Source organism: Sus scrofa, unplaced genomic scaffold (assembly GCF_000003025.6).
Source record: "Sus scrofa isolate TJ Tabasco breed Duroc unplaced genomic scaffold, Sscrofa11.1 Contig1914, whole genome shotgun sequence".
Lineage (NCBI taxonomy): Eukaryota > Metazoa > Chordata > Mammalia > Artiodactyla > Suidae > Sus > Sus scrofa.
Window position 1 is genome coordinate 3,620,092 of NW_018084979.1, and position 25,144 is coordinate 3,645,235.

General features: G+C 56.2%; 2 gene segments (V, D, J or C); both read right to left on the bottom strand.

The window, feature by feature from the left end:
* The window catches only part of LOC102165485, a 194,344-nt gene that overhangs the window by 39,985 nt on the left and 129,215 nt on the right, over positions 1-25,144 (bottom strand).
* On the bottom strand, positions 10,956-15,676 carry LOC110258349. The segment is given in 6 exon segments: positions 10,956-11,199; positions 11,427-11,557; positions 13,065-13,385; positions 13,478-13,804; positions 13,931-13,954; positions 14,280-15,676. Coding segments are annotated over 6 exon segments (2,073 nt in total).

The following is a 25,144-nucleotide window of genomic DNA, read 5'->3' on the forward strand; positions in this document are numbered from 1 at the left end:
TCGGGCCCCGCGTATGACATTTCCAACGGCATCTTTCACAGAACTAGAACTGCTGATTCCACCAGCTCCACTTTTCTTTTTCAAGGTTGCTTTGGCTCTTTGGGGGTATATTGTGTTCCACATAAATTTTGAAGTTTTTATTCTAGTTGTGTGCAAAATGCCACTGGCAATTTGATAGGGATGGCATGGTTGGATGTGTAGATTGCATGGTTACTGCGGTCATTTGGACAATGCTGAGTCTTCCAATCCAGGAGCATGGTCTGGCTTTCCATCTGTTTGTGTCATCTTTGATTGCTTTCATCAGCGTCTTCTAGTCTTCATAGTACGGGTCTTTTGCCTCTTTAGGTAGGTTTGTTCATAGGTGTTTTATTCTTTTGGATGCATTGATAAGTTTGATTATCCCCCCCCCCCCGCCCTTTCTGGCCTTTTGTTGCGAGTGTGTAGACATGCGGTAGATTTCTGGGCATTAGTTTGTATCCTGCCACGGTACCTAATGCACTGATGAGCTCTAGCAGTTCCCTGGTGGTATCTTTAGGACTTCCTACGTGCAGCGCCATGTCCTCTGCAAACAGTGAGAGTCTTACGTTTCTCTTCCAAAAGGACGGCGTTAGTTTCTTTTTCTTCTCTGACTGCTGGGGCTAGGACTTCCACTACCATGTTGAGCACACGGCGGCCAACTATGTGGTGAGGGTGGCCATCCTAGTCTTGGTCCTGATCTTAGTGGAAATGAGTTCAGCTTTTCACCTTGGAGCGTATTAACGGCGGGCTCCTCCTATGGACTGTGTTCTGTTGAGGGGCATTCTCTGAGACCCTGATGCCCCCACGCACAAGTCCGAGGAGCCCTCTGAGGCAGAAGACCCTGGGCTTCCCGGGGGCCCCCGAGCCTCGACGACCTTCTCCCCTGTGGGCATGCTGCCAGCCCGCGTGCCGATTTTATACACCTTTGATTTCCTGGGTGGCATCACTTCTCACTTGAAACCCCTAGAGGGGCTTATGTTTCCTGGATTCGCCCTGGACTTGCACAGCAACAAGTGAAATGTCCTAGCAATACAATCACCTCTCTGGAAAGGAGATGGAACTCAAATAAACAACATAACCTTGTATTAAAACATTTAGTGGCTTCTAGGGAACCCCTAAAAAGAGGAAGCACGTTACACATGTAATTGTTCCAGCCGACACTTCCAGCTAATGTCTCAGTTAACAACCAGCATCAGCTGCCAGACATGTGAGAGATCAAGCCCTCAGAGGATTCCACTCCCAGCTTTTGAGCCATTTCAGCTGACACTAAATGGAATAGAGGTAGTAATGTAGGTAACGCAATGGTTCCCTGGAGATCGGAGTAAGATTGCAGAATAAAAGCAGTTGAGTTCAATTTCTCTCCTAAAAACAACAGAATTCACAAGTAATGGCTGAGCAATCTTCAACCAAGTGGACCATAAACCTTCAAAAAGATATCCTACTCCAGAAGACAAAGAGGAGGCCACATCAAGAGGTAGGAGGGGTGAGTAGGTGATATAAACAACTCCATACCTCCCATGTGGGAAGCCCCACAGACTGGAAACTAACTGGTTCACAGAGACTCACCTACCAGGAGTGAGACTTCTGAGACCCACATCAAACTCCCATGTGTGGGGCTCTGGCACTGGGAGAAAGCGCCCCTGGAGCATCTGGCATTGAAGGCCATTGGGGCTTGTGCGCAGGAGCTCCACAGGACTGGGTGAAACGGAGACCCCATTCTTAAATGGTGCACACAGACTTTCACTTGCACTGGGTCCCGGGGCAAAGCTAAGTCTCCATAGGAATCTGGGTCAAACCTGACTGCAGTTCTTGTAGGACATCCTGGGAAAACAGGGGTGAATGTGGCTTGTTGTGAGGGAAGTCATTGGAAGCAAAGCTCTCAGGAATCTTCATCAGCGTGCCTTTCTCTGGAGGTGACCCTTTTGGAAAAACCTGGCCCTACCCATCAGTGCTGAGAAACCCCAGGGCAAACAACAATCCAGGTGGGATCACAGCCCAGCCCCTGAGTAAACAGACTGCCTAAAGACCCCTCAGGCATACAGCCACCTCTAATCCCATCCAGAGATAAGGCCCCACCCACCAGAGGGATTAGAATCAGCTCCATCTACCAGGGGGCAGGCATCAGTCCCTCCCATCAGGAAGTCTACAGCAAGTCACCCATACCAACCTCAACCACAAGGGGGGCAGCCACCAGAAGTAAGAGATGCTACAACTCTATTATCTGTAAAAAGGTCACCACACCAAAAACCTATAAAAATGAAAAGACAGAGAACTATAACTCAGATGAGGGAGAAAGAAAACCCCCCAGAAAATCAGCTAAGTGATGAGGATATTCTCAGCTTCCTGGAAAAAGACTTTAGATTGTTGATGCTGAAGATGATGCAAAACATTGGAAATAAACTGGATGCAAAGGTGGATAACTTATAGGAAACACTAAGCAAAGAGATACAAGATATAAAACTTAAACAAGAAGAGATGCAAAGTACAATAACTGAAAAAAAAATTCACTAGAAGCAGCTAACAGCAGAATACAGGAGGCAGAAGAATGAATAAGCGAGGTGGAGGACAGATTAGTAGAAATTATGAATGCGGAACAGAAAAGAGAAAAAAGATGGAAAACAAATGAAGAGAGTCTCAAGAGAACTTTGGGACAACGTTAAATGCACCAACGTCTGTAATATTGGGGTGCCAGAAGGAGAAGAGAGAGAGAAGGGGACAGAAAAAGTATTCCAAGAGGTAATAGCTGACGACTTCCCTAACATGAGAAAGGAACCACCCACTCAAATCCAGGAAGCTCAACGACTACCATACAAAATAAACCCAAGGAGGAATACACCAAAACCCACATTAATCAAACTGACCAAAATTAAACACAAAGAGAAAACGTTGAAAGAAGCTAGGGAAAAGAAACAAATAACATACAAGGGAACCCCGATAAAGTCATTGGCAGATTTTTCAGCAGAAACTCTGCAGACCAGAAGGGAGTGGCATGATATACTTAACATGATGAAAGGAAAAACCCTCCAACCAAGATTACTTTACCTAGCAAGGCTCTCATTCAGATTAGAAGGAGAAATCAAAACCTTCACAGATAAGCAAAAGCTGAGAGAATTCAGCAACACTAAACCGGTCTCACAACAAATACTAAAGGAACTTCTCTAGGCAGAAAAGAAAAGAGAGCAACAGGAAACAAAAATACCACAATAGACAAGGCTTACCAGTAAAGGGATATATATACAGAAAAGGTACGAAATCATTCCATGCACAATTATGCCACCAAAATCAGAAATCATGAGAAGAAGTGGGTACAAATGCAGGACACCAGAGATGAACTTGAAATTAAGAGACCAACAGCTTAAAACAATCTCATATACATATAGACTCTTATATCAAAATTTCAGAATAACAGCATACCAAAAATCTACAATTGATATACAAAAATCAACTCAAATACAACACTAAAGATAGTCATCAAACCAGAAGAGGAGAGAACAAGAAAAGAAGGGAAGAAAAAGAGCAACAAAAACAAATTCAAAGCAATTAATAAAATGGCAATAAGAACATACATATCACTAATTACCTTAAATGTTAATGGACTAAACGTCCCAACCAAAAGACAGACTGGCTGAATGGATACAAAAACAAGATCCATATATATGCTGTCTTCAAGAGACCCACTTCACTTCTAGGGACACATACAAACTGAAAGTGAGAGGACGGAAGAAAATATTTCATGCAAACGGGGATCAAAAGAAAACTGGAGTAGCAATACTCATATCAGACAAAATAGACTTTAAAATGAGGAATATTTTAAGGGACAAAGAAGGTCATTACATAATGATCAAAGGATCAATCCAAGAAGAAGATACAACCATTTTCACCCAACATAGTTTCACCACAATATATAAGGCAACTACTAACAACCTTAAAAGGAGAAATTGACAATAACAATAATAGCGGGGGATTTTAACACCCCACTCACAGCAATGGACAGATCATCAGAACAGAAAATCACTAAGGAAACACAGGCCCTGAATGACGCATTAAGCCAGATGGAGTTAATAGATATTTATAGGACATTCCATCCAAAAGCAACAGAATACACATTCTTCTCAAGTGCACATGGAACATTCTCTAACATTGATCACATCCTGGGCTACAAATCCAACCTCCTTAACTTTAAGAAAATTGAAATCATATCAAGCATCTTTTCCGACCACGACGCTATATGACTGGAAATCAACAAGAAGAAAAAAACTGCAAAAAACACAAACACATGGAGACTAAACAACATGCTACTAAACAACCAATGGATCACTGAAGAAACCAAAGAGGAAATTAAAAAATACCTGGCAGCAAATGACAACGAAGACACAACACTCCAAAACCTATGGGATGCAGCAAAAGTCGTTCTAAGAGGAAAGTTTATAGCAATACAAGCCCACCTCAAAATAAACAGAGAAAGCTCAAATAAACAAGCTAACTTTACATCTCAAGAGAGAAGAACAGACAAGACCTAAAGTTAGTAGAAGGAAAGAAATCACAAAGATCAGAGCAGAAATCAATGAAATAGAAATGAAGAAAACCATAGAAAAGATCAATGAAATGAGAAGCTGGTTCTTTGAAGAGATCAACAAAATTGATAAACCTCCAGCCAGACTTATCCAGAAAAAGAGAGAGAGCACTCAAATCAACAAAATTAGAAATGAAAAAGGGGAAGTAACAACGGACATCACAGAAATATGAAGGATCATGAGAGACTACTATATGCAACTACGTGCCAAGAAAATGGAAAACCTAGAAGAAATGGACAAATTCTTAGAGAAGTACAATCTTCCAAGACTAAACCAAGCTGAAATAGAAAAGACGAATGAAGAACTGAACTGAACTGAATTTCAAGAACTGAATTTGAAACTGTGATTAAAAAACTTCCAACAAACAAAAGTCCAGGACCAGATGGCTTCACAGGCGAATCCTATCAAACATTTAGAGAAGAACTAACACCTCTCCTTCTGAAACTATTTCAAAAAATTGCAGAGGAAGGGATACTCCCAAACTCATTCTATGAGGCCATCATCACCCTGATACCAAAACAAAAGCTACCACAAAAAAAAGAAAACTACAGGCCAATTTCACTGATGAACATTGATGCACAAATCCTCAACAAAACACTAGCAAACTGCATCCAACACTACATTACAAGGATTGTACATCATGATCAAGTGGGATTTATCCCAGGGATGCAAGGGTTTTTCAATATCCGCAAATCCATCAGTGTGATACACCACATTAACAAACTGAAGAATAAAAACCATGTGATCCTCTCCATAGACGCAGAAAAAGCCTTTGACAAAATCCAACACCCATTTCTGATAAAAACCCTTCAGAAAGTGGGCATAGAGGGAACCTACCTTAACATAAAAAAGGCCATAGATGACAAACCCACAGCAAACATCATTCTTAATGGTGAAAAGCTGAAAGAATTCCCACTGAGATCAGGAACAAGACAAGGATGCCCACTCTCCCCACTGCTATTCAACATAGTTTTGGAAGTCCCAGGCACAGCAATTAGACAAACAAAAGAAATACAAGGCCTCCATACAGGAAGAGAAGAGAGAAAACTGTCACTGTATGCAGACGACAGGATACTCTCCACAGAAAACCCGAAGGACTCAACCCCAAAACTGCTTGAACTGATTAATAAATTCAGCGAAGTAGCAGGATGTAAGATTAACATTCGGAAGTCAGTCGCGTTTCTGTATGCCAGCAATGAAATATTAGAAAAGGAATACCAAAATACAATACCTTTTAAAATTGCACCTCAGAAAATCAAATACCTCGGAATACACCTGACCGAGGAGGTGAAGGACTTATATGCCGAGAACTATAAAACTTTAATCAAAGAAATCAAAGAAGATGTAGAGAAATGGAAAGACATTCCATGTTCACGGATTGGAAAAATCAATAGTGTAGAAATGGCCATACTACCCAAAGCAATCTACAGAGTCAATGCAATCCCTATCAAATTACCCAGGACATTTTCCACACAACTAGAACAAACAATCCAAACATTTATATGGAGCCACAAAAGACCCGGAAGCGCCAAGGCAATCCTGAGAAACAAAAACCAAGCAGGAGGCATAACTCTCCCAGACTTCAAGAAATATTACAAAGCCACCGTCATCAAAACAGTGTGGTACTGGTACCAAAACAGACAGACCGACCGAGGGAACAGAATAGAGAACCCGGAAACAAACCCTGACACCTATGGTCAATTAATCTTTGACAAGGGAGGCAAGAACATAAACTGGGAAAAAGAAAGTCTATTCAGCAAGCCTTGCTGGGAAACCTGGACAGCGGCATGCAAAGCAATGAAATTAGAACACACCGTCACCCCATGCACACAAATAAACTCAAAATGGCTGAGAGGCTTAAATACAAGACTAGACACCATCAGAGTCCTGGAAGAGAACAGAGGCAAAACACTCTCTGACATCAACCTCATGAACATTTGCTCAGGTCAGTCTCCCCAAGCAACAGACATAAGAGCAAAAATACACCCATGGGACCTCATCAAACTGAAAAGCTTTTGCACAGCAAAGGAAACCCCAAAGACAACAAAAAGACAGCTTACAGAATGGGAGAACATAGCTTCAAACGATGCAACTGACAAGGGCTTAATCTCCAGAATATACAAGCAACTTATACAACTCAACAGCAAAAAAACCAATCAACCAATGGAAAAATGGGCAAAAGACCTGAATAGACTGTTCTCCAAGGAAGATATACAGATGGCCAGCAAACACAGGCAAAAATGCTCAACATCGCTGATTATAAGAGAAATGCAAATCAAAACTACCGTGAGATACCACCTCACACCAGTCAGAATGGCCATCATTAAGAAGTCCACACATAACACGTGCCGGAGGGCGTGTGGAGAAAAGGGAACCCTCCTGCACTGTTGGTCGGAAGGTAAGCTGGTACAGCCTCCGTGGAGAACAGTTTGGAGATACCTTAGAAATCTATACATAGAACTTCCATATGACCCCACAATCCCACTCTTGGGCACGTATCCGGACAAACCTCTACTTAAAAGAGACACATGCACCCACATGTTCATTGCAGCACTATTCACAATAGCCAGGACATGGAAACCACCCAAATGTCCATCCACAGAGGATTGGATTCGGAAGATGTGGTGTACATACACAACGGAATACTACTCAGCCATAAAAAAGAAGGACATCATGCCATTTGCAGCAACATGGATGGAACTAGAGACTCTCATCCTGAGTGACATGAGCCAGAAAGACAAAGACAAATACCATATGATCTCACTTATAACTGGAATCTAGTATCCAGCACAAACGAACACCTCCACAGAGAAGAAAATCATGGACTTGGAGAGTAGACTTGTGGCCGCCCGACGGGAGAGGGAGGGAGTGGGAGGGATGGGGAGCTTGGGGTTATCAGACACAACTTAGAAGAGATTTACAGGGAGATCCTGCTGAGTAGCATTGAGAACTATGTCTAGACACTCACGTTGCAACAGAACAAAGGGTGGGGGGAAAAGTGTATACATGTAAGAGGAACTTGAGCCCCATGCTGTGTAGCGGGATAAAAACAAACAACCAAAATCAAAACAAAAACAAAAACAAACCAAAGAAAAGAAAGGAGCGAGGCCCCGGCGAGGCCACGGTGAGTGGGGGTGGGGCAGCTGGGCCGAGACGGCGGCCGCGTGGACCCCCCGGGAAGCTCCTTCCGTGAGGACCCCCTCCCACCCCGAGGGCCTTGCCCACAGCCCCAGGGTCCCACGGCCTCTCCCCAGAAGGCTTCTCTGCCTCCTCATTCTGCAGGCCTGGGGCCTGGGGTGGCCAGCAGGGAGGGTGGACCGCAGGGGTGGGGGTGGGCACAGGGACTGGGCTGGGCACGGGGGGCACGGGCACTGGGAGCTGGGGGCAGGGAGGGGCGGGCTGAGCCTGGGGAGGGAGGCCTGGCGGGGCTGGGCTGGCTTCGGACTCCGGAGCAGGGTGCACGGGGACCGTGGGCCGGCCTTGGCCTCTGAGCCCTCGGTTTGGCGGTGGGCTCTGAGTGTGGGCTGGACCGTGGGCCCGCGCTCTGTTTCGAGGGTGGTTCAGTGCGAATGGGTGGTCGGCACCCACGTCCAGCGGGGGTCTCTCTGCGGGGGAGCCACGCTCTTCTGGGAGTGGCCCCAAGTTGGGGGGGCGTGGGGGCTGTGATCGGAGGGGCCCCTTAGTGCCCTCGGCTTTGGGGCTGAGCTGGAAATCCTGGACGTCCATGTGCCCGTGGGGGTGTGTGTGTGTGTGTACGACGCAGATGTGGGTGTGCGTGGGCAAGGTGAGATGGTACCGGAGTGTGCAAAGCTAATGCTGGGGGTCTAGGGGTCAGGAGGCCGCGGGGGTCTGGCTTCAGGCTCACTCAGGGGAGCCCGAGGGGCTCAGGGGCTGGCGTCGGGCCCTGGGCTCGGGGTGCGCGGGGCACGTGGAGAGGTGGGGTTGCCGTGGGATGAGGCGTTGCTGGGGGTCAGGGTGGGAGGCCTGGGTCCGGTGGGGGAGTTCTCGAGGGTGCGGGGGCCAGCCCCGCTGTCGCCATGCTGGCGGTCCCGCGGGAGTGGGCCGGCCAGGGGCTGATGGCTGGTGCGGGGACAGACGTGAGGGCCAGGGCCTGGGGCTGAGCAGGCTGCGTGGCCCATGGGCACGTTCAGGTTTGGCTAGACGTTTAGGGTGAGGGAAACGGAGGGTGTGGGGTGAGCCCCAGGACCGTGGCCTGAGCCCCCAGAACCTGGAGGCGGAGGGCGCTCCGTGCCCTGCATGCCTGGCCCCTGCTGACCACCCCACCTCCATGCTCTGGCCGCACGTCCCGGCCTCCCCGTGTCTGGTTCAGGGACCCCTGGAGCGACGCAGTCCGTTCCCTGCATGCTGCTCTGGCTCTGTCTCCATCCTGTTCCCTGCGGGACGCTGGAGGGGCCCTTGCCGATGCCCTGGGCTCTGGGCCAGGCTGAGCAGGACCACAGCTCCTGGCCTGGGAAGCCGTGGTGCTGGCCTCGGCCTGGGGCTCCTCCCCTCGCCCCGAGAGGCTTTCAGCGCCAGCATTCAGAGGCCCAGGTCACGTCCCCAGGTGACCCGGCTCCCGTCAAATGCCTCCCTGGGACAGCCCCGGGCTGGCCCTGTCCCCCTTCCTGGAGCTGTGACTAGGAAGCACGGGCAGCCGGGCCCCCTGCTCTGCCCTTTTGGGAGAGTCCTGTCCCCTCCAGCCCCGGCCCGAGGCCTGTTCCTCTGGGGCGGGATCACCTCTGGGAGGTTGGAGTCCTGGTCGCACCCTGGACGGATGTCAGCCGGTCGGCGGACATAGCAGCCTGCTCGCAACCACCAGGCCCCCTCCCTGGTCCCTCACCGGAGCCCCGAGCGGCCCCTCGGCTTGTCCTGGGATGGGTAGGCCCTCTGGGCAACCCAGGCAGAGGTCTCCACCCGAGGTCCCCTTTGCAACCCCCCGCGTCCTTCTCCCTGACCCGTCTGTCCTGAGCGCTTGAGCCGGGTCCAGCTCTGCTCCCTGGGCCAGCCCTTCTCCCGACCTCTGTCCCCCGATACCCCCTGGCCTGGCCTTCCCAGGCCCTCCCTCCTGTCACACACATTCAGTCCCCTCCTCCTTGGAGCGAGCGGTACCTGCGAGCTCCTTGCAGTGCTGCCTCCCGGGCTGCGGCCTCATGTCACCCCAGGAAGACCTAAGTCTCAGCTCTGAGTTGGTGCAGTTGGTTCGGCGACCCCGCCGGCTGCAGGGTTTGCGACAGCAGCACAGGCTGATGACACAGCCAACACATGCGAGTCGCTCGTGGCCCCGCCAGGCCCCAGGCTGGCCACTGTGCCCAGGAGGCTTGGGGGTGGGGGGAGGAATTCATGGGGGGATGCCAGGGGCGGAGGTCATGGGAGGACGCCAGGCTGGGATTCGGGGGGGTGGCGGGTGACACAGGCAGAGGTCCCAGTGAGCTGAGGGGTTGTAAAAGTGGTTTATTGCTGTGAAAAATGAGAGCAAAAGTGAGGAGAGTGCCTGGGCTCCAGACACTCACCAAGGAGAAAGAGCGACCACAGCTTGGCAGACGAGCCTTCCCTCCCAGTCCCGAGGCTGCTCCCCGGATGCCGTGAACCCACTTGGGGTTCCTGCAGAGACAGGGTGGGAGAGTCAGTGGGGGGCCCGCTTAGGGGTTCCGGGACCTGTGGCTCGCTCAGGGGGGTCTCACCTCTCACCCAGCTCTGGGGCTTGTGGTCGGAGCTCCTGCTGGATGGACGTATGGACAGATGGACATGACTCAGGCCGAGGACCTCGGGGTGGTCTGGCTGCCCTGTACCCGGGGTGGCCCGTCTACCCCCGCTTGTGTCCAGGGGGGCCCATCTTGCCCGCAGGAGTCCAAGACAGCGGGACTCTCTCCAGGAGGCCGGTTGGCGGCACCTCACCGCCTCCCTGGGCAGGGCCGCTCTGTCCCCACCGGGGCTCCTGCCATGGCCTCGGGCCCAGGTCCTCCTCCCTCGAGTGCCCTGGGCTGGAGGTGACCTGAGCGCCTGTTGGTGGCCTGTCTGGGAACTTCCCTGCTGGGAGACGCTGGCGTTGGGGGCAGCTGTTCCCACTCCAGGCTGTGACACAGGAGCCTCCTCTTGGGGACCCTGCCTCTGGAGCCCGGTCTGGACGGGGTCCACAGGGAGCCCGGGCCCTGTCCCGTCAGCCGCTGGACGCCGGTCTCCTCGTGGCCGGCTGGACCTGCTGGCTGAGCCGGGCGTTCCTGGTGAGGACACGTGGCCCCGGCGGTGTCCCGTGGCTCTGGCGGGGGCTGGTGGTGGTGGGTGTCCATCAAGTCAGGTTGGGGCCCGAGCTGCTGCCCACTCGGGCTTCCGAGGGGCGGTGGGGGTGCGGGGCGCCTTCTGAGGTGGCCGCCAGGCCCGAGGGCAGAGGTGCGGGCGAGGTGGCCGAGAGCCAGAGGTGGGCGAGGTCAGAGGGCGGAGGCAGGCCTGGCGCAGGCGGAGCAGCTTGAGCTGACGGACGCGGTCCTGTCGGGTCTGGGCGGCCCTGGCCGCCCTGGAGGGCGCCCTAGGCCCCCTGCCCGATCATGTTTCTGTAGTCGGGGACAATGGTCCGCTTCAGCTCCACCACCGACGAGAAGATCCACTTCACCTGCAGGGCGCACGGGGTGAGGGCGGCCCGGGCCGCACGTGGACCACCCCCCAGGGTCCGCCTGCCAGCCCCGCGGTCCCCGACAGCCACCGTGTCCCGGAGAGGACCAGAGGCCAGGGCGGGTACAGGGAGGGGCCGTCACAGTGACAGCGTGGCCACAGGGAGGGCCAGGGAGGGGCCGGCAGGGGGCTCCGGGGCACGGGTGACAGCGGGGCTGGCCCGCTCACCTTGAAGAGCGTCACGGTGGCGCTGTAGCACACGCTGAGCAGGAAGAGCGTGATGAAGATGGAGATGGTGGTCCAGAGCCCGTCCAGCTCCCCGTCCTGGGCGTCGGCACAGCTCTCCTCCAGGAGCAGTTCTGCACGGGGAGGGGTGGTCAGTGCTGTGCCAGCCCGCGGGGCCTGGGGTGGCTCCAGGTGGGGGACCCCCCGGCTGAGCTCAGTGCCCGGCCCCGGCCCCGGCCCCCCAGTCCTGCATCCTGGGCTGAGTCTCAGCCTGGCCAGGGATGTCCTGCCCCCTCTCCTCTGGTGGGGGCCCCCGAGCATGGGGACCGTCTGGGAGGGGGTGTCCTGACCGTGCAGGCCAGTGGCTCAGGCCCCGCCCTCTCTCCGAGGGGGCCAGGCCCGGAGGGTGGAAGGTCAGCCGAGCAGGGGCCCGGTGGGCTCTGGCCCAGGGAAGGGCCGAGACGGCCTTGGGGTGTGTGTCCCCGGGCCGCGGGGGCGGCTGTGCTGGGGACAAGCGGGCTGGGGATTTCTGCTTGTTCCGGAGGGGGCGTAGGTGCCAGGGGAAGAGCGGGGCCGGGCGTCGGAGCGGGTCCGTGTGGTCTAGTGTGCCAGTGTGGCTGAGCAGCCCGTGGGGCCTCGGGGGATGGGGCCGGGCTGGTGTCCCCGGTGAGGGTGTGTGAGACCCAGCTCCATGCTCTGGTCTGTGAGGGCCCGGGGGTGTACACATGTGTGCGTGGGTAGGTGTGTGTGTGCCCGGGTGTGTGTGCATGTGGATGCAGGCGGTGGGCGGGTGTGCTGGGAGGTGGGGGCGGCGTGCATGCGTGTGCGAGAGCCCGGGTGTGCGAGTGGAGGAAGTTGGTGGGGTGGGGGGGGGCTGGGCAGCTCGGTGGGAGGGGCTTGATATCAGTGGGTCTGGGCTCCACTCCTGGGGGTGTCTGGGACTGTCCCTCCCCTGGACACTCTGGGCTGCCTACCTCTGCCCCTGTGGGACACAGGGGTGAGTGTTGCCACGAGTGCCCAGGCCTGGCCCCCTGCGGGGACCAGCAGGGCAGAGCCCCGTGGCCTGAGGCGGGGTGGGGGCCTGATGTCGGGTGTTTGCGGGAGGAGCAGGGCCGTCCCCACCCTGTGGGCACAGGAGACCCAGGAGACAGGCAACCTGGGGACAAGGACGGGCCGCTGCTCCTGAGCTTGGGCTTAGACAGAGGCGGGACGACCTGGGCAGTCATTTCCCCGAGGGGGCCTGGAGGGCTTCTCCCGTCCGTCCACACACAGCAGCCGGAGCAGGTGTGCCAGGAGGGCAGCCCACAGGAGAGGCCGCCTCAGGCAAAGCTCCCTCCTCGGCCTCGGGCAGCCCCCAGGGGGCCTGTTCAGACCTCCACCGACCGGGTCTGGCCCAGGTGGGACCGCTGCCCCCGATGTCACGGGGACGCCTCTGGCCCAGAGCCTGTCCTGTCCCTGGCCCCGCGGGTGGCGCCTGCACTGGGGCTCTGCCTCGGAAAGAACCATGACAGCGTTGCGGGTGCCAGGGTGGTGTTGGGTGCTTTATTTCATGCTGGCCATGGATGTATGTACACAGGGCTGGGGCTCAGGTGAGCTCGTGGGACCCGAGAGCATGAGGGGTGCAGCAAGTGGCTCAATTACCCGGAGTCTTGAAGATGGACTTCTGGGTGTAGTGGTTGTGCAGAGCCTCGTGCATCACCGCACACTGGAATGGGTCTCCACGCTGCCAGCTGGCCTTGTCCACCGCGAGCTTGCTGTACAGGAAGTAGGTCCCGTCCACGTCCTGCTGGGGCGGGGTGGTGCGGTAATTGCCCTCTGGCTCCGGCTGTCCGTTTCTTTGCCACTCGACATCGATGTCAGGTGGGTAGAAGCCAGTGATCAGGCAGGTTACACTGAGTTTGCTCCTGGACAGCTCCTCGGTGGGTGGGGGCAGGGTGTACACCTGCGGCTCCCGGGTCTGCCCTGTGAGGCCAGGCACCTCTGTTAGCATGATGGTCCCCCCAGGCGGCCCCACAGGTCCCTCTCCGCCTGCCCCCCTTGCCCCCCTTGCCCACCTTTGGCCTTGGAGATGATCCTTGTGATGGGGGCTGGGAGGTCTTTGTTGTTGACCTTGCACTTGAACTCCTTCCCGTTCAGCCAGTCCTGGTGCTGGATTGGTAGGACGCTGACCACACGGTAGGTGCTGTTGAACTGCTCCTCCTTTGGCCTCGTCTGGGCCGTGTGCACCTCTACGCCGTCCACGTACCAGGAGAACTGGACCTCCGGGTTCTCCTGGCTCACATCAACCACCACGCACGTGACCTTGGGGGTCCGGGAGATCATGAGGGTGTCCTTGGGTTTTGGAGGGAAGATGAAGGCCGAGGGCCCGGGCCCTTCACAGGCTGGTGGGGGAGACAGAGTGCGGGTCAGCTCGTGGCCTGGGGTCCTCCTGGGCACCTGTCCCCCTCGGGCCGAACTTGGGCTCAGGCTACCTCCTTGGGGAGGAGGGCGAGGCCCGAGTTTCTTACCTGGGCATATGGGACATGGTCGTCCTGAGGAGAGAACACACAGAGTCACTGAGGGTGGGGAGGGTCCAGGGTTGGGCTCAGGTCAGGGTCAGGTCTTGGTACATCCCAGAGCAGCTCGTGCTGCTGGGGGCCCAGGGCCGGGGGAGGGGTCCCGCCTGTGCCCACCCTGGCCTCTCCGAAGTGCCGAGTTGACCCCTCCCTGAGCCTGGGCCTGCAGGTGAAGGGGACAGAGGTGAGCGGCCCTGACACCCTGGGCGGGACTCTCCATCCTGGGAACTGGTCCCTGCGGGCAGGGGGCTCACCCCGGCCTGTCTCGACGTGCACTCCCGCCCCCAGCGCAGGCGCTCACCAACACGCTTGTCCACCTTGGTGGTGGTGGCCGGGTGGTTGACATTGCAGGTGTAGCTCTTGCTGGACAGGCTGCTGGCCGGCACGGTCACCATGCTGCTGAGGGAGTAGAGCCCTGACGGCTGCAGGACGGATGGGAAGGTGTGCACGCCACTGGTCAGGGCGCCCGAGTTCCAGGTCACGGTCACTGGCTCGGGGAAGTAGCTTGAGGCCAGGCAGCCCAAGGCCACGTTAGGGCCAGACGTGTCCCTGCCGCAGGGGGCCAGAGGGTAGACCGATGGGGCCGTCTTGGGGGCTGGAAGAGAGGAGGCTGCGTGACCGCCAGGGCCTTGTTCCTTGTGGGGCGGGTAGCGAATCGGGCCCTCAGAACAGCGGGGCCGCTGCGCCCAGCACCCACTTGCTTCCAGAAAGTCCGCAGACCAGCCGCCCAGCTCGCTGCCATTGCAGCTGCAGGTTCTGGGCGCAGCTGCCTGGTCAGAGCTGGGTGACCGCCTGGATGAGAGCCCGCCAGGGCCCAGAGCCCCTGTGGGTGCCTGGCCCGACCAGCGGGTGGCCTGTGTTCCTGGCCAGCTTCTGCTGGTCCCCTGAGGCCACCGTCCTGCTTCCCCAGCCTGGCAGGGACACTGCCACCCACTGCCACCCACTGCCCATGCTCTGCTCCTGGCCCCTGGTCCTGGCCTGCTGTTTGCTCTCCAGGCCCCGTTCCTCTGGGTCAGCTCTGCAGTCAAGGCCCGTGCGCGTTGGTCCCTGGCACCAACATGCCCCTTTCCCTGGGCGAGGGCAGGTAGTCTCCTCCGAGGCCCCTCCCCTGCCATCCCTCCGGCCCTGGCCCAGGCTCCAAATCTGGGCCTCTGGGCCCACCGGTCCCTCCTCCACCGGGGCTCCTGGCTTGGCCCTGAGCTCACCCGAGGCAGCTTTCCCCAGAGCCCCGGCCCCTGCAGCCCAGCTCTGGGCCTCCCAGCTGCCTGCTGAGGCCAGAGCCCTCCCTCTGCTCCTGCCCTTCCCGCTGCCAGCCTGCCTGGCAGCACTGCTGCAGCCGAGCCCTGCCCCTGGCCTTCCTCTCCCACGGGGCGCCAGCACCCCATGCGCCCCTGCCCGGTTGGGCCGGTCCTCTCCCCCCTGTTCTGTTCAGCCATTGCCTGCTTCCCCAGCTCAGGCCCAGATGAGCCCCTCGACCCCCCGACCATGTGCACTGCCCTGTGCCGCTGTTCTCACTTAGGACTCCAGCTGCTCTGTCCCATGTCCACTCACTTTGCTGGAACAGGGTATGGCCCGTTGGCCCGATCCCTGTGACCCATGGCGTCTGTTCAGCCCTGCCCCTGCCCCCGCAGTCCTGGGGACCTTCCCCCCAGGAGCCCACTTTCCAGCCTGGCTAGCCCTATATCGGCCCCTCCCTCGAGCCTGGGGCTCCCCTGAGCTCACCCCCACTCTGTTGCCCCTGCCCTGTCCTGCATCCCCCCTGGCCCGGCTCACCTGCCCAAGCTCGCCCTGCTCCCAGGGGGTCCCAGGTCTCCTCCCCGCCCTCCCAGCCCCTGCTCACCTGCACAAGCACTACCTGTTCCCAGGAGGTCCCAGGGCTGCTCGCTGCCCTCCGAGACCCTGCTCACCTGCCCGAGCTCTACCTGCTCCCAGGGGGTCCTAGGTCTGCTCCCCACCCTCCCAGCCCCTGCTCACCTGCACAAGCTCTACCTGTTCCCAGGAGGTCCCAGGACTGCCCCCTGCACTCCCAGCCTGTGGTCACCTGCCCAAGCTCTACCCGCTCCCAGGCACTCTCAGGAGTGTTCCCTGCCCTCCCAGGCCCTGCTCACCTGCAGAAACTCTACCTGCTCCCATGCGCTGCCAGGTCTGTCCCCTGCCCTCCTTGACCCTGCTTACCTGCCCAAGCCCTACCTGTTCCCAAGAGCTGCCAGGACTGCCCCCTGTCCTACCCACCCCTGCTCACCTGCCCGAGCTCTGCCTGCTCCCAGGAGGTCCCAGGACTGCACCCTGCCCTCAGCCCATGCTCACCTGCCCAAGCTCTACCTGCTCCCAGAAGCTCCAGGTGTGGCCCCTGCCCTCCCAGGCCCTGTTCACCTGCACAAGCTCTATCGGCTCTCAGGACCTCCAGAACCTACCCCTCAGCCCAGCCCCTCATCACCTGCACAAGCTACACCTGCTCCCCAGAGTTTCAGCTTCAGCCCCTGTCCTACCAACCCCTGCTCACCTGCACAGGCTCTCCGTGGTCCCAGGAGCTCCAGGTATCTCCCCACTGGCCTGCCAGCCCCCTGCTCACCTGCACCAGCTCTATGTGTTCCCAGCAGCTCTAAGGACAGCTCTTCTGCCCTCCCAGTTCCCTGCTCACCTGCAGCCTTCCTGCCCCTTTCCCTGGGGCTCCTAGGCCTCAGCATCTCCACCCCGCTTCCGGCCCCCGAACCCTCAGCCTTGTCTAGCTCCACTCCTGGCTTCCTTTCTTTCCCAGGGCTGGCCTTTGTTCCCGGAGCCCTGGGTGCCCACCCTCTCTGGGTAGCGTCCCCCTGGCAGAGCCTCTGTCCCACCTGGTCCCCTCCCGGAGGGGCTCCTGACCCTTCTGAGCTCACCCTCTTCTCTCCGCGACCACCCTTGGAGCCTGTCTGGTCCCTGGTTCCCTCTAGTTGCTGGCTCAGCTGCACTGGCGCCCAGCTCCCAGCCCCTGGCTCCCGCTCCTGCCCTCCTGCGGCCTGTGGAGCTTTAGGCTCAGTCCCTGTGCTGCCAGCTCTGGGCACACAGGAGCCCGGCCCGCCCTGCCTGCTCTGCTCCCGGCTCACCTGCTGCCCGTGGCCCTGGCTCCTTCCCCGGGACCCGACAGTTACTGCTTTCATACCTGCCCTGGGGCTCAAGCGGGCTCTGGCAGCCGGGACAGGACCCTGCAACCCCAGGTGACCTCTTTGTCCCCTGCGCTGTGTCCGTCTCTTCCCTGGGTCCTCCGCCCAGACCCACCTGTCCATCCTGGCCTCGTCCTCAGCCCCTGCCCAGCCCTGTGCCTCCAGCAACCTGGCCGAGCAGATCCCTCAGGCCTCTGACCCCAGTCCATCATGTTCCGCAGAGGCCTGGCAGCCCCACCGACCTCCTCTGGCCTCTGAGGCACCACCTCTGTTGGCGTGGGCGTGCCCCTGCCAGGGCTCCCTGGTCCCTGTGCTGGGCGGGCGACATGACCCGCGTGCAGGCTGTGTTCCCTGGGCTGGGTCGGCTGCAGCCCTGCTGTGGGGTCTCCGCTCCTCGTCCCCCCACAGCTGCCCCTGCCCCAGTCCTCGTGAACCCCTCGCACCGAGTGTGGGGGCCGAGGAGGTGGCTCCCCTGCTGCCCTGGGCTCCGGGCCCCTCCTGCTCTGGCCCCAGGTGCAAGTGGCTCCTTGTGTCTGTGCTCTGTGCCTGCAGCCCTGCTTCCTCGGGTGGGTGTCTGGTCCCTGGAGGCATGACCTCCCTGCCCACAGCCCTGCACACTAAGAATGGGATTGAAACTGGGTGGCCTGGCTGCTTCCTGAAATTCCCTTTCCTTCTGTGTAGTTTCTGTCCCAGAGGGCCTGGGGGGAGTCCAGACAGTGCCCTGGCGGCTCATGTGGGTGTGTGGGGTGGGTGAGTGGTGCCTGGGACCCAGGGGAGGGCGTGGGAACCCAGGCCGTCACGGTTCTCTACGTCCCACTGGGCTTATGCTGCCTTGCCCACCACAGCCCAGGTGCCAGGCCCCTCGTGTGAGCCCTTGGCCTCTTGGCCCTGGTGGGTACCCCTTCTGCCCCCATGAGCGTGTGGTCGGGCCCCGCGTATGACGTTTCCAACGGCATCTTTCACAGAACTAGAACTGCTGATTCCACCAGCTCCACTTTTCTTTTTCAAGGTTGCTTTGGCTCTTTGGGGGTATATTGTGTTCCACATAAATTTTGAAGTTTTTATTCTAGTTGTGTGCAAAATGCCACTGGCAATTTGATAGGGATGGCATGGTTGGATGTGTAGATTGCATGGTTACTGCGGTCATTTGGACAATGCTGAGTCTTCCAATCCAGGAGCATGGTCTGGCTTTCCATCTGTTTGTGTCATCTTTGATTGCTTTCATCAGCGTCTTCTAGTCTTCAAAGTACGGGTCTTTTGCCTCTTTAGGTAGGTTTGTTCATAGGTGTTTTATTCTTTTGGATGCATTGATAAGTTTGATTATCCCCCCACCCCCCCGCCCTTTCTGGCCTTTTGTTGCGAGTGTGTAGACATGCGGTAGATTTCTGGGCATTAGTTTGTATCCTGCCACGGTACCTAATGCACTGATGAGCTCTAGCAGTTCCCTGGTGGTATCTTTAGGACTTCCTACGTGCAGCGCCATGTCCTCTGCAAACAGTGAGAGTCTTACGTTTCTCTTCCAAAAGGACGGCGTTAGTTTCTTTTTCTTCTCTGACTGCTGGGGCTAGGACTTCCACTACCATGTTGAGCACACGGCGGCCAACTATGTGGTGAGGGTGGCCATCCTAGTCTTGGTCCTGATCTTAGTGGAAATGAGTTCAGCTTTTCACCTTGGAGCATATTAACGGCGGGCTCCTCCTATGGACTGTGTTCTGTTGAGGGGCATTCTCTGAGACCCTGATGCCCCCACGCACAAGTCCGAGGAGCCCTCTGAGGCAGAAGACCCTGGGCTTCCCGGGGGCCCCCGAGCCTCGACGACCTTCTCCCCTGTGGGCATGCTGCCAGCCCGCGTGCCGATTTTATACACCTTTGATTTCCTGGGTGGCATCACTTCTCACTTGAAACCCCTAGAGGGGCTTATGTTTCCTGGATTCACCCTGGACTGGCACGGCAACAAGTGAAATGTCCTAGCAATACAATCACCTCTCTGGAAAGGAGATGGAAGTCAAATAAGCAGCATAATGTTGTATCTAAAACATTTATAGAAGGAAGAAGAGTCAAAGGTGCAAGTCAATAGAAGGATGGAAATCATAGACCTTAGAGCTTAAGTTAATGACGTAGTGACCAAGGAAACAGTAGAGAAGATCAATAAACCAAAAGGTGGTTCTTGGAAAAGTCTAATAAGATCGATAAATCTTTCTTTTCCCCTTTCTTTTTGTCCTTTTCTGTGACCGCACCCGCAGCTGTATCATCAGCACATGAGACTTTAGCCAGACTCATCGGGACAAAAGGGACAGGATTCAATTCAATAAAATCAGTGACGACAACTAGATGCAATTGAAACACAAATCTCATAAGAGACTAGTAGGAGCCACTGTCTGCCCATAAAATGACAACCCGGAGGAAATGGACTGATTCTTACAGGGGAACAGCCTACCAAGCCTGAACCAGCAAGAACTAGAAAATACAAACAGACGAGTGACAAGCACTGAAATTGAGAATGTGGTTTAAAAACTTCCAGAAAACCTAGGTCAAGGGCCTGACGCCTTCGCAGATGACTTCTGTCAAACATCCAGAGAAGAGTTAACACCTATTCTTCTGAAGCGCTTCCGAAAAGTTGCAGGGGGAGGAACACTCTCAAACTCATTCTGTGAAGGCACCATCGCCCCGATACCGAAACCAAAGATACCAAAACAAAAAAAAACAAACAAAAAAAACCAAAAAAAAAAAAAAAAAAAAGGAGAAAATGACAGGTGAACATCACCGATGAACATAGATGGAAAAATCCTCAACGAAATATTAGCAAACTGCGTTCACATGTACAATAAAGAGATCCCTCGCCATGATCGAGGGGCTTTATCCCAGGGATGCAAAGATCCCTCAATATCCGAGAATCGACCAACCGAACAACAAAATCCATCTGATCATCTCAACAGATACAGAAAAAGCTTTTGACAAAATTAACACCCCTTCCTGATAAAACCTCTAGTGGGAAACTACATCAACAGAGTAAAAGCCATGTCTGACAAACCTGCAGTTAACAGCATTCCCAACGGTGCAAAGCCGAAAGCATTTCCGCTAGGATCAGGAGCAAGACAAGGATGTCTGCTCTCACCACTCTCCTTCCACGGAGTTTTGGAAGTCCTAGCCAGGGCAATTAGAGAAGAAAAGGCATCCAAATCGGAAACGGAGAAGTAACACTACCGCTCTTTACAGGTGACGTGCTGCGATACCTAGAGAATCCTCAAGGCACTACCAGAAACCTCTTAGAGCTCGCCAATGAATTTGGTCAAGCTGCAGGATACAAAATTAACACACAGAAATTGGCTGCCTTGCTCTACGTTAACAATGAAAGAGCAGCGAGAGAAACTAGGGAAACCATCCCACTGAGCAGTGCCTCGAAATGAATGAAATGCCCAGGAATAAACCTACCCAAAGACACAAAGACCTGGACTCTGAAAACCATAAGGCACTGCTGGAAGCAACCAAAGACGACACAAACCGGTGGAAAGCTAGACCATGCTCCTGCCCTGGAAGAATTAATACTGGCAAAAGGGCCATACCACCTAAGGCCACCCTCACTCTCAGTGCAATCCCTCTCAAATCTCCAATGGCATTTTCCACAGAACTAGAACAAAAAACCTCAAAAATTTGCATGGAAACACAAAATACCCCAAATAGCCAACGCAATGAGTGAGGAAAAAGTGAGAAAAATGGAGCTGGTGGAATCAGGCTCCCTGACTTCAGACCTTACTACAAAGCTGCAGTCACCCAAACAGTATGGCACTGGCTTAAAACCAAACATATACATCGCTGGAAGCGGAGGCAGGTCAATCCATCCATGACGAAGGGGCAAGAGTAGTCAATAGAGAAGAGAAAGTCTCCTCAAAGATCGGTGCCAGGAAAACCGGACAGCTCCACGTAACAGAATGAAAGCAGAACACTCTCTAACGCCAGACACACACGCACACAACTCAAAAGGAATCGAAGACCTAAACATAAGACCGGATGCCTATAAATCCCAAAGGATAATAGGCAGAACACTCTTTGACAGAAACCACAGCTGTAGCTCTTTGGATCCATCTCCTGGCATAATGGAAATAGAAAGAAAATAAAACAAACAGGAGTTAACGGAACTTAAAAATATGCGGCACTGCAAAGGAAACCACAAGCAAAACAAAGAGACAACCTACAAAAAGGGAGAAATTATTTGCCAATGAAGGGACCGCCAAGGGATTCATCTCCAAAACATACAAACAAGGCATGCAGCTTGATTATGAAGAATCCCATCAAGAAAGAGGCAAAAGACCTACACAGGCATTTCTCCAAAGAAGACAGACGTGCAGTTGGCCAAAAACGCATGAAAAGGTGCCCACTGTTGCTAATTATTAGAGAAAGGCAAATCAGAACTGCCATGAGGTAGCGCCTCAATCCAGCCAGAGTGGCCATCATCAAAAAGTCTGCAAACGGGATGTATATACTGGAGAGGGTGTGGAGAAAAGGGAACCCCCTACGCTGTCGGTGGGGATGTAGGTACGACCACTCCGGAAAGCGGCCTGAGCTTCCTGAAAGCACTGCGAACAGAACTGCCGTCCGATGCGGCAACCCCAGTGCTGGGCACACAGTGGGAGAGAACCACAACGTGAAAACGCACGGGCTCTCCAGCATCCGTCGCAGCACTCCTCGCAATGACCAAGACAGGAAGCGGCCCAAACGTCCGTCTGGACGGACGGTTGCAGAAGGTGAGGGGCACAGGCACAACGGGTTATCGCTCAGCCGTGCAAAGGATGCGGCGATGCCATTTGCCACCACGAGGTCGGACCTAGAGGTCGTCCTGCTCCTCTGGCTGAAGCGACGCGGACGGAGACCGACATCGTGCGGCATTGCCTGCGTGTGGGATTAAAAGGAGGGGTGCGAGTGGACTCGAAGCAAAACCGCGACGGACCCGCAGACATGGGGCCACCGCACGCTTCCCCAGGGCGAGAGGTGGGGAGATGAGCCAGGAGGTTGGGATCAACCTCTCCACACACCGCTGTGTATGTGTCCTGACGTGTGTCTGCCTGTCTGCACGTGGGTGTGGATGCATATGTGTGTGTGTGGCCGGGCCGCTGTGCCGGGGACCTGAAAGTAACACAACATGGCAAATTTACGACGGTGTAAAACTACCCTTCAATGGAAGAAATTGCGAAAGAGGAGTTTGCGTCATGGCGCGGCGCGAATGAATCCGACTGGCGTCCATGAGGACGCGTCGCCGCGAGCTGCGGTGTAGGTCACAGAGGCTGCTCGGCTCTGGTGTTGCTGTGGCTGTGGTGCAGGCGGCTGCTGCCGCTCTGGTTCAGCACCTAGGCTGGGACCTTCCAAATGCCGTGGGTGTGGCCCTAAAACGGTATAATATAAAATAATATAGAATAAAGTCAAATGAAATTAAAAAACGAAAAAGAGAAAGGCCCGGAGTCTCCTCCTGGGGTGGTCTGCGTGCCCTTCAGGTGCGGGCAGCCCTGGCTTGAGGTCAGTCCTGTGAGGACGAGGAGGGCGGGCCCAGGGCAGAGCGGTGGTCCCAGCAGGACGCTCCCCGCCCGCGGCGCTGCTCAGGCCCCGGGCCGGCCCCGCCGCCCCCTTCTCTGCTCACCTCCGCCTCCGGGAGCCATCCCCTCCCTGCCCAGGCGGCTTGGCCAGCTTCCCCCTCGCCCCCTCCTTGGGTCCAGGTCCCAGGATGCATCGGGCGCCGTTTGCAACCACGGCCCCGAGCCGTTGCCGGACACCTGTGTCTCCTGCTCCACTGGACGTGTTTCCCGGGGCAAAGCCGAGGCCGTGTGTTCTGAGCCCCCAGGGAGCGGCCCCCACCCGCTGGCGGGGCCGCCCCGTGGGTCTCCGACGCCTGGGAGTGTTCACTCTTACTGTGAAGGTGGCGTGTGCATAGCAGGGCCCATTAGGCGCACAGGCAGTACAGGTGAACACCCTGTGTGATGCGTACGCCGACCTTTCAAAGGATTCCCGCGTGCAGAGGGCTCCTTCCCACAGGGCGTGTCGGGGTGGTGATGGAGGCCGTGGGGCAGGGGCAGCGGGTCGGCCAGCGCGGCTCGGCCCCGTGTGGTGGCCAGGGCACCTCCTGTCCGGCGGGCTGTCCCTGTAGACAGAGGCAGGTCTGAGGCAGAGGGCGCAGCCGCCGCCTGGGCTGGTTCCTGCGGATGGTGGTCGTGTGTCCTGGGCGGGCGGCTGCAGCTGAGAGTCAGAGGTGTGGATGTATTTACGTGTGCTTTGGCCTTCGTCTAGGTACAGATTCACTCGCCAGAGCCCGGACCCCCTGCCCTGCCAATGCCAGTGATCACGAAGGCCCCCTACCTGATCCCCAGGGCACCCCACCCACCTGCTCCCATCCCAGCCCACCCCACCCCCTCACTTCCGGTCCCGGTGCATCTCCCACCCCACTTGCACAGCTACTCAGTGCCCCCCAACCCTACAGACCTCAGTGCACTCCAACACCTGCGCAGATCCCCACTGCACCCCGCCGCAACTGCGCAGATCCCCAGTGCACCCCAACCCCACCGGCACGAATCCCTAGTGCACGCCATGTCTTCTGCACAGAATACCAGTGCACCCCACCCCATGCAAACAGATCCCCAGGGCAAAGCCACCTGCTCCTGAACCGATTCCCTGGGAATCCCATCGCACCTGCACAGATCCCCAGTGCACCCCACTCCGGTAAATCCCCTGTTCATCCCACCTCCGTCAGTGCAGAGCCACAGTGCACCCCCCAACACACACACAGATCCCCAGTGCCCCCACCCCAGCCGCCCTGATACCCAGGGCAGCCTCCCCCACTCGCACAGTTCCTCAGGTGACGCCACCCTTTAGCTCTTCAGGTCCACCGCTCCTGTCTGCCTACATCCCTAGTGCACCCCACCCCCACCTCTAGATATCCCCAGTGTACCTTACTCACACCCTTACAGATCCTCATGGCATCCCAGCCTCATCTTCAACGGTCCCCTAGGCACCCACCTCCATTGGCACAGAAGCTCAGTTCATCCTATCCCCACCCCGGAAAGAACTCCTGTGCACCCCAGTTCCCCCTGCCCGGATCCCCAGTGCTCCACGCCTCTACCTGCAAAGATCCCTAGTGCACCTTACCCCCACTTGCACAGATCCCCTGTGCACCCCTGCAAATGTAGCCATCCCCATGCACGGCACACCCACCTTCATCTTTTCCCAGGGCACCCCACCCTACCTGCACTGATTCCTAGTCCATCCCACCCCCACCTGCAACGATCGCCAGTGCACCCCACCCCCATAGATCCTGAGTGCCCCTCTCATCCTCCTGCACAAGTCCCCAGGGCACCCCACCCACAGATTTAGATTCCCAGTACACCCAACCCCCACCTTCCCAGATCCCCAGTGTGCCTCGCCCCCACAGTTCCCCAGTGTAGCTTACATTCACCTGGACAGGTCCCCGTCGGGACCATTGGAGCAACCCCCCTGCTTAGATCCCAAGCACACCCCACCTCCACTTGCACAGAAATCCTGTGCCCTCTACCACCACTTGCACTGATCCTCTCGGCACCCCAGCCACACCCTCATGGATTCCCGGGGCACCCCACCTCTGCCAGCACTTATCCCCAGGGCACCCCACTGAACCTGCACAGATTTCCAGGGCACCCCACTTCCAGTTGAGAAGACTCCCAGTGCATGCTACCGACACCTGAACATATCCTAGTGCCCCTCCCCCACAGGTCCCCAAGGCACCCCACCGCCAACTTCACATATAAACAACGTACCTCACCTTCACCACCACAGATCCGCACTGCACACAAACACCACCAGCAGAGATCCCCACCCAGTGCGCCCCACCCCGCTGAAATAGCTCCGCAGTGCATACCACCACCAAATGCACAGATGAGACCCAGTGCACCCCAGCCCACATGCACTGATCCTCATTGCCAGCACCCCACCAGCAAAGAGTCCCAGTGAACGCCACCCTCACCCACACAGATGCCCAAGGCATTCCTCCCCTTTGACAGAGAACCCTGGT